The following is a 15,498-nucleotide window of genomic DNA, read 5'->3' as shown; positions in this document are numbered from 1 at the left end:
CTGGACTTTGTGAACCATTTCCCTTTGCATGGGACATGGTCTAAACTGCAGCATGGAAAGATTTGGTTAGACAAAGATGTAGTGAGGAACAGACTGCAGAAGAAGGTGTTAGCAGCTCTGCTGTGGATTTTTAAAAAGCAGTTAAATAGGTATCTGTCAGGAACAGTGTAGATCCAGCTGGCTCTGGTTTGAGGCAATGATCTCCAGGTCCTTCACATCTTTAGTTTCTCACGATTTGTGCAGTGCACTAAGTCTATATGGATGCATACTGACTCTGGGGGTGTTTTTGCAAATATGAGCTTAACTTTGAACTCTAAATCTTAACTGAGGAGAATCTGAAATATGAATTAAAGCTTGAATCCACCTAGTGCATGAGCAGGGCTGAGTCTGAACTAAATTGTATAGTTTGAGACTTTTATTCCAGCTTTGCTCCAGGCTCCACCCTTCAAGCATCTTTGGCTTTTACATCACCTTCCATCCAGCTTTTGAAAAACATTGATTTTTTTTTGACCTCCACACTCCATCCAAACTGCCAAAGCCTCTCAGCTAGGTCTCACTGTCCCATAAACCTCCATGTGCTTCTCCTCCAGACATACACTGGTTCAATACTAGTGGCAGTAAACCCCTACCAGCTTCTACCCATCTATTCACCGGAGCAGATCCGCCTGTACACCAACAAAAAGATTGGGGAAATGCCACCACACATCTTTGCGATCGCTGACAACTGCTACTTCAACATGCAGCGCAACAACAAGGATCAGTGTTGTATCATAAGGTGAGTTGGTAAAGTTCCAAATGGAACATACACTGGAAAAGGCAGCTGGTTGATCAGGAACAGATAATCAAACATAATCGGGAATTAGGAAGAGCCATTAGATACTCTATCCACATAATGTTAGTGTGGAGTTAGTCTCCGTTGTGCATTTCTGAAGTCAAAAATACCATCTTGCAAGTAGCATCCTGCTTCCTGCCTCGGTTACTTTCCCCTCTCCTCTCAGTGAGACACAGGTTGGATATCAGGGAAAACTTATTCTCTGAAAGAGGGATTGGGCACTGGAACAGGCTGCCCAGGGGAGCGGTAGAGTCACCATCCCTGCTTGTACCACATAGATGTGGTACTTAGTTACATGGTTTACCGGGCAGTGCTGTTGGTAGGTGGATGGCCGGGCTGGATGAGCTTTTGAGATCTTTTCCAATATTAATGATTCTATGATTCTGTGTCTATGGGACCCGTGGCTGTCACCAAATGGCAGTATTTCAGATTCTGCTTTGTAGTGCACTTGGGCAGTTCAAGACTTGTGATGAATCTGCCACTGCACCACTGTCTCAAGGTGTGACAATCCTACCTGGAAAAGCACTGTCTGAAAGTGCTTCCTGATGTTCTGCTGACAACTGTTCAAAGATATTTGCTGGAGAGACCCACACCTAAAAGCAATAGTTTGGCCACGTGAATTGGAATGTAAATCTGTATCCTGGCTGGAAGCAGTTGCGTATTGTGTCCCAACATTTGGATGTAACCAGTCTTTGGGGTGTTGGAAACTCATCCTTAGTGGTCTCGTCCCACTTGTGCTAACAGAACAGGACTAGAGACATCAGTCCCTCTGGAGATAGACAGAGAGAAGTTAGTAAAATGCTGAAGGAGATTCACTGACCTCATATTCTGTTGTCACTGCAGTGGTGAATCCGGGGCAGGGAAAACTGAAAGCACAAAACTGATTCTTCAGTTCCTGGCAGCGATCAGTGGTCAACACTCCTGGATTGAGCAGCAGGTCCTGGAGGCAAATCCCATCTTGGAAGGTGAGGCCTCAAATGGTAGAGGCATTTTTCTGATGACTAAAAATTCATCTTTGAGAAATACAAAATGTGGTCAAATATATGTAAGCGTTTGTTGAATTAAAAAGTATTTTTGAAGTATCAGAAAGTGAGAATAAATTAAAAAAAAACAAACAACTTGGAAGCAGCAAAATAAGTGTTTGTTGAACTATATATTCAGATCCTTTCTGTCTGAATTTATTTTTCTTAACAGAATTATCCTCTGATTTTGCTGAATTATCTGTGTAGTCTGGGATTTCAAAAACTGATGAGCAAAGCTGATCATGCCAGAGAATCTGTGGCGGTCCCATCCCTGGAGGTGCTCAAGGCCAGCTTGGATGGGGCCCTGGGTGGCCTGAGCTAGGGGTGGCAACCAGTCTACGGCAGGGAGGTTGGATCTTGATGGTCTTTAAGGTCCCTTCCAACCCAAACCATTCTATGATTCTATGAAATACGCGAAATTCTTTAGAAAATGTGCACCACCTCTTCCACTGTTACAGTTATAACTGTGTGAAGAGCGAAGATACTACAAAAAGGTTTCATTCCATTGATTTATTTGTTTTATTAAAATGTAATTGCCAAAATCTTATTCTTGTTCTTTGCTGGTTCAGCAGAACATGAGATTATATTGTTCAGAGCATCACAGACTAAAAACATGAACTGGCAGTACCCAAAGGTCCTGCTGGAACAGGCTGTCCAGGAAGGCTGTGGATTCCCCATCCCTGGAGGAGTTCAAGATCAGGTTGGATGGAGCCCTGGGTAACCTGGTCTAGAACCAGATTTGGTGATTGGTGGCCCTGCCTGTGGCAGTAGGGTTGGAACTTGATCCTTGGGGTCCCTTCCAACTCGAGCCATTCTATGATTCCATTATTCTATGATTCTATGAATAGCAAAGCCCATCATTTCCTTCCAATGTCAGAGAATGGAGGCAGAACACAGAAAAAGAAATAAAGAATGAGATGACAAGAATCAACTTGTTGGCTATCCCAGATGAATATGCAAGCATCTTTTAGGGTAAAGAACAGCCCCACAATTTTAACTGGATGTCTGAACATTAAATAGTTGGTCTGAACCTCCAGGCATAGTGCTACATGGAACTTTTCAGCAGAAAGAAGTATTTTCTTCCTCTCTTCATTAAAGAATAGTGAGATTTTAATCCACCTACTACTCCCAGTTATCAGTGTTTGCTTGGTAGGTAGCCCCATAGGAATCAATGGAAATGTGAATATCCTGACAGCTTTCCATGAATAATGTGAGCAGTGCAAACAAGCAAGTCACCAGCAGAGCTTTCCTTCTCTGCTCTCCCCTGGAGAATCCTTCAGTCCGGTATGAAGATGCAACAAGATTGCTCAGGGATGCTTGCCATGCACATGTGGGGTTTGAACATACATTTCACCAGGAAAACAGACATTTTGTATTTCAAATGCATCTCCAGCACCTGGCAGCAATTCCAGTGCATACAAACAGTAGGGCAGGCTTCCTACGCCTACACAAGGGATAGAACTGCATTTCGTCATGCCCAGACCTTTCCCTGCACACGGTCTGCTTTCAGGGCAGTCTCCCTCTGGAGGTTGGCTTAGTTTCTCTATATTTCCTAAAAGGATGATCTCTTTCCATCTATCACCAAATCAATCACTGACATCCCTGTCATTTCCCACACTATCACCTTGCATACTGCGGTATCCTCCTGTGTGCCTTGTTCTACCCTCCTGTATTTCAGCAGCTGTTGACCAGACCCTGCTGTAGTCACCCATTTTCCTGGATAAGATCACTCTGTTTCCATTCCTCCTTGATATTCCTCTCCTTTTTCTGAATAGTTATGTGTGGAATATCCTGTCTCCCCACATTGAAACTGAACCAGGCAAACTTCAAGAAAAGACTGTGGGCTGCTTTCTAGCCTCTTTTGTTTGTTTTTCCTAGACAGGCTGAGCAGTGGGCTCAGGAGAACCTCATGAGGTTGAACAAAACCAAGTGCAAGCTCAGCACCTGGGTCATAGCAACCCCCACTGTTTATATGAGCTGAGGGACAAAAGGATGGAGCACAGCCCTACCAAGAAGGACTTGGGAGTACTGGTGGATAGCAAAAGCCAGAAATGTGCTGTGGAGGTTTAGATTGGATATAAGGAAAAAGTTTATTACAGTAAGGGTGGTGAGGAACCGAAGTATGTTGCCCCGAGACACCCAAGGTCAGGCTGGATGGGGCTCTGAGCAGCTGGTGGAGCTGTAGGTGTCTCTGTTCATTGCAGGAGAGTCAGACTAGATGACCTCTACGGGTTCCTTCCAACTAAAACAGTTAGAATCGTAGAATCATAGAATTGCCAAGGTTGGAAAAGACCCACAGGATCATCCAGTTCAACCATTCGTTTGCCCTTCACCAATGGTTCTCGCTAAACCATGTCCCTCAACACAACATCCAAACGCTCTTTGAACAGCATCAGGGTTGGTGACTCCACCACCTCTCTGGGCAGCCCATTTCAGTGCCTGACCACCCTTTCAGAGAAGTGGTATTTCCTAACGTCCAGCCTGAATCTTCCCTGGCGCAGCTTGAAGCCATTCCCTCTAGTCCTATCACTAGTCACAGCAGAGCAGAGGCTGACCCCCAGCTCACTACAACCTCCTTTCAGGTAGTTATAGAGAGCAATAAGGTCTCCCCTGAGCCTCCTCTTCTCTAGACTGAACAATCCCAGCTCCTTCAGTCACTCCTCATAAGGTCTGTGCTCCAGACCCCTCACCAGCTTTGTTGCCCTCCTCTGGACACGCTCCAGGGCCTCGATGTCTTTCTTACAGTGAGTGAGTTCTATGATTCTATAATTCTGATGCCAGATCCACAATCCTCCCCATGTCAGGTCCTCTCTGACCCGTTGCAATTCTTCCCTGCAGCTTTTGGGAATGCAAAGACGATCCGTAATGACAACTCCAGCCGATTTGGGAAGTACATTGACATCCACTTCAACAAAAGGGGAGCCATCGAGGGGGCCAAGATTGAGCAGTACCTGCTGGAGAAGTCCCGGGTCTGCAGACAGGTAAGGTGACATATCTGCATAGCACAGGAGTGAGTCCATTGACATTTGCAGTGACATTAGCAGAAGAGCTGATGGTTGCTCTTCTTCTGCAGGCCCAGGACGAGAGGAATTACCACGTGTTCTACTGCATGCTGAGAGGAATGACAATGGAGCAGAAGAAGAAGCTGGGTCTTGGGAAAGCCACAGACTACAACTATCTTGCAATGGTGAGGGTGCAAAGAAGTGAAGGTTTGGAGGGATGAGATGGTGTGAACTTCTTAGCAAGGGAGGGAGAAGTGGAAGCTCTTCCTCCAGGAGACTGTTTTGCTGGTTATAACCCTCTTGAGTCTTAGTCACAGAATAATGAGAATTATTTGTCCCAGCACTTCAAGACTTACAATCTTAGGACAAACCCTTAACCCCTTTGTATTAGGCATGTTACATCCACTATTTCTGTTGGATGGTTGGGATGTTTTTATTCCTGGGCCACTTGTTTGGACATAGCTAGGGTGCTAGATACAAACCAATGCTCCTGGAGAAACAATGGAAGGGGATGAATGTGTCTGGCAGCCACCAGACACACACAAACAGCAATTTATTCTCACCTCAAGGAGCTTTTTCTCTGATTGATTCTCTTGAGTGCTTAAAGGGAGCCTACAGAAAGATGGAGAGAGACTTTATCAGAGATTATAGTGACAGAACAAGGTGTAATGGGTATGAATTAAGTCTGGAGACATACATTAAATATAAGGAGGAAATTTTTCATTCATAGGGTAGAGAGGCCCTAACACAGGCTGCCCAGAGGAGCTGTAGGTACCCTATCCCTGACAGTGCCCAAGGTTGGTAGGGGCTTTGGTCACCTGGTCTATAGAAGGTGACCCTGCCCATGGCAGGATTTGGGACTGGATGGGCTTTAAGATCTCTTCCAACTTAAACCGTTCTATGATTCTATGACACAGGGTGGCTAGGGACAGTAGGGCAGTGCAGTTCACAGGGCTGAGAACCAAATCATGGCCTACACCAAAGGGCAGAACCAGACCAATAGGTTCATCTTGCTTATTTATTCCTTAGGCAAAACTTCTGCCTAACTAGGTCTGATAGGTTTTTTTTTTGCTTTTTCTGCAAAGCCCTGTTAGCTTTAAGTTGCACCAAGCTCTGCCAAATTCACTCAGTTTTACCTCATGCAACATCCTTGCCTTCCCAGGGTAACTGCACAACCTGCGATGGCAGAGATGACAGCAAGGAATATGCCAACATCCGCTCTGCCATGAAGGTCCTTATGTTCACCGACACAGAAAACTGGGAGATCTCCAAGCTGCTGGCTGCCATCCTGCACATGGGGAACCTGAAGTATGAAGGTAAAAGGACAAAATGCAAGGGTGTGTTCCACCATGCTTTTCCTCCTTATTCCGTACAGTGACATGGAGCCAAGGTAATGGACCATATCCAGACCACCTGCCATGATACTGTGTTAAGGACTCAAGTAGTTATTGTGATTTGTAAGGATGCTTGATATTATTATGGTGTGTAAGGACAAGAAAGGAGGAATAAATCCACCTGCCCACTCTGCAGGGCTGCCAGACTCTGGTGCACGCAGTGGAGACAGGCAGTCCTGTTCAGCCATCTGCAATAGGATGCCAGTACATGTCATCTCCACCTTGCTGTGTCTGTTCCAGCAGTCTGGGGCTGGCAGCCCCTTAAATAAGGCTGTGACATTCACCTCTCCTGAATTAGGGAATTTGGATATGGCCATAGATCATTCAGCAAATCCAGGTTTGGCAAGGGAAGACCAACAGACTGGTCAAGTGCCTAGGTGATTGGATATGTCTTTGTAAAAGTACCAAGCTGCCCTGATATCAGAAATGACATGTTAATATGGAAAACAGAAGCCACACTTACATCCTAGAAACTTTGTCATCCCATAAGCTGCTGAATACAAGTCCTTTGTTGCCAGCAGCAGGACTCCAGCAGCTGCATTAACTTTTCTCTCCTTACTAGTGGTTAGATTTTACATGGCCACCAAGATGAGGCAATGAGGAGAGACCCTTTCCCTTTCCTGTTATTTTCTGCAGAGCTGCATCCCTTGCTGACTGCTTTCCCTGTGCCTCTCTTCCCCCAGCTCGGACCTATGACAACCTGGATGCTTGCGAGGTTGTGCAGTCAGCGTCACTGATCACTGCAGCATCATTGCTGGAGGTCAGTGTCTCTATAGTGGTGAGTGGTACTGTCCTCTTTTTGGTTTGTTCCTGCAGTCCCAGTGTTGTGGGAAGGCTTGGAAAGCCTCATCTGAGCCAGGATGTCTTTGCCTTTCCAGCTCTAGGAGGCTGAAGAGGGCTGTGTAAGCCATATTTTGCACTGGCAATATGGAGGATGACTCCATCTGAGCTCCCCTTCACATGAGTGGAGAGGAACAGACATTTCAGTGGCACACCCCAGATAGTCCCTAAAATAGCCTGTTTCTCTCATTGATGAAAGATCATTACGGCAGTCAAGAAAGATACACATACCTATCTGCGTGTATCTGGTGAGGTGAGGTGATCCTCAGCCAGCCACCCACAGAGGGAATGGAGTGCTCCTCTGTGCTTCCCTAGCACAAATCAAGGCTCCCTCAGAGACACCACTCATCACTATGGCCCCAGAGTGTTACCCACAGCCATCTTCAGGCTGTTTTTATGGACTTTATGAGCTGGATGTTTCTCTCGCATGATCTCAAGAGTACAAAAAGGTGATAACAAGATGCAAAGCTACATGGGTGCTGGCTGGCTTTGCAGGCTTTCCTTTTTCATCTCTGTCCCCCACACCTCGTTAACATCTCTCACAATGTCACAAAGAACACTTTCCGTAGTAAAACACTATATGAACATTTATTAATTAGTCTTTCTGAAAGTGCTTGTGACATCATTTGCAATCTGTGAAATGATGCTTACCTCCAGTTATGAGGGTGTGCACAGTTCCTTTCCAGCCATTTATACCCAAGCTATGGTGAGGATACCTTGAGCTATAAAGACAGCAACTGTTTTTGGTGGTACCTTTGCCAGGTTGACCCTCAGGATGTGATGAACTGCCTCACCAGCCGAACGATAATCACCAGAGGTGAGACCGTCTCAACCCCTCTCAGCATGGAACAAGCACTGGATGTGAGGGATGCTTTTGTAAAGGTACATCTCAGGGTACTCCTTCCTGTTCCTGGTGATACAATGAAGCAATCTGTCAGTTTTGGGACCAGAGCATCCACTGAATGGGAAAAGTGAGCTTCAGGAGCTCAGCTACTCAGAGCAACATGTGCAACACCCGAAGCACCCACACCTGAATTTCACATTTTTGGCATGTTTAGATAAGAGACGCTGTGCTAATAAATAAAACTTGTTGACAGGTACAGAGCTGTTCAGCTGTCACCAAAGCACTTACAGAGAACATCACCTGAGGCTCTTAGGTGATGGAGGTTAACAGGTTGTGTACACGTCACTGTTTGCAGCCCCATGTAATGTTACATGCATAAATAGCTCACTACAGATTCTGCTCTGATCTTTGTTGGCCTCATCCAGGAAAGATATCCTAGGCTTGCCTAATAATGTAGCATGGCTCTGCTGACCCACAGGAAAGGAAACCAAGGGAAAGATGATCTAGGTTTAGAATAAGCACATAGGAAAGTATCAAACTTTGAGATTTTGCTTTAGGTTTTCTTTGATCTAGGCTTTCAAGTCCATTGTCCTTGATGTACACAGTGGTTCTTGCATAGCATAGCTCTCAAGAGTCTAGCATAGTCTTCCTTGGGAGAAGTCCAGTTACTGGTTGTGCTTTAGGGATGTCTGTGCCATCAAGGGAGGAGTGATGCCACAGACCATCAGGGTGAACTTCTAACTTGTCTCAGTAAGCTCTGCATTTGGGATGTTGCAGGGAATTTATGGGCGGCTCTTTGTGTGGATCGTGGAGAAGATCAATGCTGCAATTTACAGGCCTCCTTCACAGGAACTCAAAAGTGTTAGAAGATCCATTGGCCTCCTTGACATCTTTGGCTTTGAGAACTTCACTGTGAACAGGTATAGAGCCTGCAGAAGGAGAACCAGGTCTTAACCCTCATTCACCAACCCAAACTTAACGTCTTGCAGTTCTTACATCTCCCTTGGGATGAACAGGATTTTGTTCGTCCAGGCCTATTTCTGCATGAGAGACTACCAGAATTAGTCACTTTTATGTTGCATCAGACAAGATACTTCCATTATTTGTTTAATTATTGTCCAGAATGTATCCCTAGGAGATGACCTCCAACTAATTCATTTAGGCTACATACATATAACAGTGGTGACATTGTTTTGGGTGAGAAAAACAGATTAGCTGGACCAATGTGGTAATTTTTAGCCAGTACCAACCTTAGCAGGTGATTTACAAGACCTGAAGATATTGCTTCAAGCGTAGGAGCATGACAGAGAAATAAAGACTATGGTGGATCTAAACTAACCTTTCCTTCACTTTCTGCCCACAGTTTTGAGCAGCTGTGCATCAACTTTGCAAATGAGAACTTGCAGCAGTTCTTTGTGCGACACGTTTTTAAGCTGGAGCAGGAGGAGTACAACCTGGAGAACATCAACTGGCAGCACATCGAATTCACCGATAACCAGGATGCCTTGGACATGATTGCCATCAAACCCATGAACATCATCTCTCTCATTGATGAGGAGAGCAAGTTCCCCAAGGTGTGTTTTGGGCTCAGCCTTCCTTCCAGTAACTCTGCTGGTTTCACCCTCTTTATATTTTCATAATGGCACCCCATGAGAGGCCTGGCCAGCCCTAAATCAGGCACCAGAGAAAATATGACATGCATTTATTAGTCAGTTATGTATTCATAGCTTTTATTATTCCATGAGTATCGCAGTCATGCTTAAGACAAATTAACATTTCTGATGGAATAATACACTTGTAAAGGCTCTAGAACAGCTTTTGACTGAAAGTTTAAGAAAAAAAATATTGTTAAATATACTCATTCCTGACTAGTTTGAATACAGCACAGAACTCCATATTTTTTGTTTGTTTGTTTGTTTTCTGCATTTGAAATATCCCTCCCAACCCATCTCTTGTCAAAACAAATGCACATTGTCCCCTGAGGAAAAAAAAAAATGCACTATTGATTGGAAAATTATTGTCATGGGACAAACCTTGGTTAAATAGATGACCTTTTCCTATGTGCACAGGGTACAGATGCCACGATGTTACACAAGCTGAACTCCCAGCACAAGCTGAACACCAACTACATTCCTCCAAAGAATAACTACGAAACCCAGTTTGGCATTAATCATTTTGCTGGAATTGTTTACTACGAAACAAAAGGTATGGGATGGCCCTTGGGGCACTGCAGGTGTTAGGGAATGCTCAGGGGGAGGTGAGATGTTGCTGCAATGAAGCAGGGTTGGATGGCAGTCAGTACTAGTTGTCAGTGTTCTCCTTTTCTGGTGGCAATGGTCTTTCAGCAGTGTCCATGATCTGCAGAGCTTTGAGCTCTTTCATTTCTGTGTCCCCAGGAGTGAATTGCAGTGCTTTTAATCACTACTGTTTTTGATCTGGTCTCAGGATGTGTCTCTGTCTTCATCCTTTCTGCCCACTCCACCATTCTTGCTTAGCCTTTCCTAATGAAATCCACTCAGGTCCATCCCAAGCCATGGCTCTGTCAGGACATTTAATTATTCTGGGCTCTGGGATAATGTTGTGTACCTGCGTTGAATTTTTCACACAAGAGCTCTGCAAGTTCTGTTTCATTGCACAGCACAGCGTGTCCTTAACCCTTAAGCAACTCCAGACAAATGAAGAGCACATTTTCAATGCAGTTCCTTGCTTTTGTGCACCTCTCATTATCTCCAAAGGGAAGCCAGTAGCCCAGCAACCCAGAGGCTGTATGCAGGCCACCTATTGGCCATGTCACCTTATGTCATCAACCTGTGTGTTGTCCCATTATCCTTCAGGTTTCTTGGAGAAAAACAGGGACACGCTGCATGGAGACATCATTCAGCTGGTGCATTCATCAAAAAACAAATTCATCAAACAGATTTTCCAAGCAGATGTGGCTATGGTAAGGCATGCAGCAGGTGGGAGAAGATCTTTATTTACAAGGAGAATTTTCTTTGAAAGTGTGGAGGAATTGCAAAGGGTCTTACTGCTCAGGTGTTCTTTGGGGTGTTTCAAGCCTATTAGTAAGAGCCAAAAACCACAAAGTATGAATGCGGTACAACCACATTCACACTCCCAGATCACACAGTTCAGTTCCTAAAAGACTGTTTCATGCTGCGATTGCTCTTCTAGTAATTGTACAGGGATGAGAACAATGAGGTTTTTGATTGTAGAAATCTGAGAAAGAGCCAGCCCTTACTGCTGAATAGTCCAAATCTTCATATAATAAAGTGAGGGATGGAAACCAAACAGCTGCTCTGAATGAGTTGAAGATCTGGCATCAAAAGGATGCTGGGTTAAGACTTTCCAAAGTAACCATGTTTTTCAGGTGCTGATGTCCTGTTTCCAAATGTCAGCCAATGCCACTGATGGTGCAAGGGACTTAGGGACTTTCAGGAGTGCCAAACAGAATTAAGTGCTGAATACCATGGACTCTGAAGGCAAATTAATGTTTACATTCCAAATAAATTTCTTAAAATAGGCTACAGGTGCTTTTGTGAGGCTTATTCAAAACACAGCCACTCAGCTTCGCTCCTTCTGAAGTGAATAACTGATATCACTTTGACTTTATTAGGAATGAGATAAGGTTTATCAGCCCCACTCAAGCTACCAATTGGTGTGACACTGTCCCCAGATGTGGATGCTCCTGCTGAACTAGACACTAACTCCCTTAGCATCAGTGATGCTACCCCCTTTGCTTTTTATTGCTTATTCCTCAATGCTTTTTGTTTTCAGTGCAAACTTTGCAGCTCACCTTGGAAATGATTTCTTGCTTGTTTGGACAGAACAGACATGACATTTGCCCTGGGGAACTGATAAGAGGGAGCTCGCAGGTTTATGCAGTTGGGCAGACTTAATCATGGGGGCACTTATGGAGCTGCTGTCTTTAAGAGACGCTCCCAGTATGGCAAGCCAAACTGAGATGCCCACTAGGGTATTGTCTAAGATTTGAGAACTGAGACGATTTAAACCATCAGAGCACGTTGTCATTAAACACTATCAGAATCTGTCCTGAATGGTGGTCCCTCTGCCATGATGTTTAATTATTTCTGCTTTTCTTCTCTGAATGAGGGATTTGTAGCCTGATATGGAACTGGGAGGGGAGTAGAAGTTCTGTCATAGGTTCTCTAATCATGCACCATGTTAGCATTAACTGAGAGAGCGTGAATTCCCTAAACACCATGCAAATAAAAACTGATTAGATAAGTAGGATGGTGTAGGAGATGACTTTATTTTTCACAAAAATTCAATCATCTTTGCAGCCCCTTTCTTCAAAGACATCTCATAAAAGAAGGAGTAGGTAAGCACAGGGTATAAGAGTACATGCAATAAAGAGTTGGGAGAAGACTCTGCTTGGAGGTCTGCAAATGTTTCTTGAGCATGAGAATGACTTTCTTCCTGAGGCACTCAATCAAATCTAAGAATATTTCCTCCTAAGAAAAGACCAGTGGCCACTCTGGTAAGAGCTAAATGAAATCATTAGGCTTTTGTCTTCAGGAACTTCTCAGTGAGCTCATAGGATTTGGTGAAAAGCAAATCTGTATCTAGTTTGTGGCATTACAACTTTCAAATGTGTTCTTTACGTGCCAGAAATTTGAAGGAGCCACTGGTCAAGAAAGTTTCAAAACCAACCAAAAGCATATGTTTGAATTTGAAGTAACTGATCCCTGAATGAGCTAATCTTTGTGCACACCAAATCCTGTGTGTGGGGAACCAGGCATTGCTGGACCACACAAGGTTGAGCTTTGTCGACAGGTGCCCATTGAGGAGGAGGTCTATCTGCATGCATTGGCTGAACCGAAACATTGCTTTGAGCACTGTCAAGTGAAATGACAAATTCAGTGGGAACTGTACATGGTTCCTCTGAGGAATCAACATGGCCCATGGCCACCATGGTCTGACGGTCCTGCATGCTCCATTTGCAGACAGAGCAGGAAAGGTGGAAATCAAAGATGGGATATCGATGAAAGGAAAAAGAAAGAGCAGATTTGGGTGTGCTTTTCCCTCAGTGAAGAGTTCATTTGTGTAGAATCTGTATGACTAGAATTTGGGGGGCATAGAAGAAGAGGAAAATATCTTTAGAATTCTTGTGAAATTTTGTTTTTTGATGGCATCTTCCAACTGGTCAGAGGAGAGCAGAGATTTGCAAGGCAGAGGACTGGGGAAGGCTGAAATTGAATGGTAACAAGTGAGTTATTTCTAAGAGGCAAGAGCGGAACAGTGGTAGTTCCCTCAGGTTCAAGGATGTGAATGTTAAGAGAAAAGGGAAAATCCAGGATGAGGATATACAAAAATCTAAGAATTAGCACATTTTGTTGATGGGATGTTTCAACACCTCCAAGACTAACAATGTCGGGCTCCCAGTTTGGTCATTCCTTCTTTTCACTGTTTGCTCTTCTCTGTCTCTGTTCTTTTTATTGTTTTTTTGTTTGTTTGTTTGTTTTACCTGTGCTTCATGTAGTTTCTCTGTGGCTATGCATCCAGCACTTTTGGCCAGTCGCCCACACCCACACCAAAGGTAAACTGAATACATGAGTTTCTCTGCTGTATGTTCACCTCTCCTTGGCAAAGATTGTGCTTTTCTCTTGTTGGTCTGTTGCTCTCCCTGTGTTCTCTATAGAGGATCCATTTCAAGTGTTGATGTGACAAAGAGCTTTTTTAGGGCTTGCTGACTATTTACAGAAGTATGAGTCATTTATTTGTAAAATTCAACTCAGAAGAGATTTATCACAATGGGAGTTTGGTTTGGATAAAATCAGAACCAGCCTGAGACAAAGTTTTGGATTTGGATTTTTGTTTGTTTCGGGGTTTTTTGTTTGGTTGGTTGGTTTGGTTTGTTTTTTTCCCTGATATTTGAATCATTTTATTTAACTTCAGATTGACCACCTGCAGGATTTGCCAACATTGGCTTCAGTGGGACATTACACCTCAATGCAACAGCAAATCTGGCTCTGTTCTGCACATTTGGGGGAAGGAGGCTGATGGTTCATGCACAGACAGAGACTCTTGGATTGCATTACGGGGTTGCTTGGAAATGCTGTCTTTCTCAGGGACATTTCATGCCTTGTGAGAGTTCAAATCCAACTCTTCGAAGGTGCAGTTAATATTGAACTTTTCCATTCTCATCCAAACAGGTTCTTGGCACCTGTTTTAGGTCTTTTCTGTTGTACCTCACCTCCTGACTGGTTCTGATGGCTTCCCAAACCTTTTGTACTAGATGTTTGGCCATAGAGTATTGTGTGCTAATGGTTTTGTGACATCAGCATTGTGACTCTGCCTACATTTCCATGACAGACCCCTAATAGCCAAGGGATTATGTTAGAGATGGACCTGGCTTGCAAAATTCAGATCCTTGCATGGGCTGAATATCAACCCTTCTTATCTCCACATTGCTTCAGAATGTTTGTATTTGGAATTCCAATGAGGATAACCTGACCCAAAATGAACCAAAGCCATTCATTCCAAAGCTGAACTCCTCCTCCATATCATGATTGAAAAGCATTTAGGTAGCAGCATCTTGCTGAGCCCTACTCTAAGACTGTGGCAGTGCCACACACCAAAAGAAAAAATTATTCCAGAATTAAGATATGGTGAAGTAAAGCACAGGAGAGAACTGTGCAAAATCCATCAGAAATGCCCATGTCAGTCTTTTTCTCTGAAGACAGTAAGAGATACGGGGAAATGGGAGAAATAACACTGATTTCTGAGTCTTGTTGTCATTACAGTTCTCATAACATAGCCTAGTGTTCTGTAAATTTTCTAATAAAGTATTGATCATATTTGGTAGGCACTGAGGCAAGGGAAGAACAACAGTTACAACAGTAACTTGTAGAAAATGGAGCCTTAGTTCAAAAGAGTAATACTCAGCACTGTTATCTATCCCATGTCAGCTCTGCATCTCAAGGCACTTTCCAGATTGCACACCCTTTAGGACAGACACTGTCTCTTCACAATATGCCACCTCAAAACCTGCTATGAGGTCACCCCAGCTTTCAGTTGTCACCTGGAAGCCACCCGAGTGACATTTCCCACAGCAAACAGTGAGCATCAGTGTCCTCAGACAAAACAAAAGGCTAAAGCACGTGCCATCTTGGCATGGCTCAGGGCTGCAACCATAGTATCATTAAGGTTGGAAAAGACCTCTAAGATGGCCGAGTTCAACTCCAACCCATCTCCACCATGCCCATTTACCATGTTCCTCAGTGCCACATCTCCACAGTTCTTTAACACCTCCAGGGATGGTGACTCCACCACCTCCCTGAGCAGCCTGTTCCAATGCTTCACCACTCTTTCTTTATGAGAAGAATTCCTTCCTAATATCCAACACCTGTTTATCCTGCTTGTCCTTCCCTGTGTAATACACAAATCTCAGCTTCCTTGAGCTAGGCTATCTATGGACACTGATGAAGAGACACTGTCTGTCCCAAAGATGCTACAGTTAGGAGTTTGAAAGCTAGGACCTATCTGCCACGAGAAAAAAACAGAATGAATTCAGCTCCTTATCCTTCAGTTTGTTGGGACTGTA

At 44.1% G+C, this 15,498-nt stretch overlaps 1 protein-coding gene across 9 annotated transcripts in view; it reads left to right on the top strand.

Annotated features, from left to right (window-relative positions):
* MYO7A (myosin VIIA) overlaps positions 1–15,498 on the top strand; it is a 98,595-nt gene that overhangs the window by 45,784 nt on the left and 37,313 nt on the right. For 4 of the 9 annotated variants that reach the window (XM_040704677.2, XM_040704663.1, XM_040704660.1 and 1 more), the window contains 12 exons: positions 591–775; positions 1,676–1,797; positions 4,693–4,835; positions 4,928–5,041; positions 6,019–6,172; positions 6,934–7,028; positions 7,853–7,972; positions 8,712–8,854; positions 9,298–9,508; positions 10,004–10,139; positions 10,769–10,875; positions 13,435–13,491. In XM_040704677.2, the coding sequence (XP_040560611.1) occupies positions 591–775; positions 1,676–1,797; positions 4,693–4,835; positions 4,928–5,041; positions 6,019–6,172; positions 6,934–7,028; positions 7,853–7,972; positions 8,712–8,854; positions 9,298–9,508; positions 10,004–10,139; positions 10,769–10,875; positions 13,435–13,491 (1,587 nt within the window). The remainder of the gene's footprint in view (positions 1–590; positions 776–1,675; positions 1,798–4,692; positions 4,836–4,927; positions 5,042–6,018; positions 6,173–6,933; positions 7,029–7,852; positions 7,973–8,711; positions 8,855–9,297; positions 9,509–10,003; positions 10,140–10,768; positions 10,876–13,434; positions 13,492–15,498) is intronic. The other 5 variants (XM_015280880.3, XM_004938941.5, XM_015280881.3 and 2 more) reach the window with 3 other exon arrangements.

The sequence above is a fragment of the Gallus gallus genome, chromosome 1, assembly GCF_016699485.2.
Source record: "Gallus gallus isolate bGalGal1 chromosome 1, bGalGal1.mat.broiler.GRCg7b, whole genome shotgun sequence".
Lineage (NCBI taxonomy): Eukaryota > Metazoa > Chordata > Aves > Galliformes > Phasianidae > Gallus > Gallus gallus.
The sequence above is the reverse complement of the archived record's forward strand: the minus strand, read 5'-3'. Positions and strand labels throughout refer to the sequence as shown.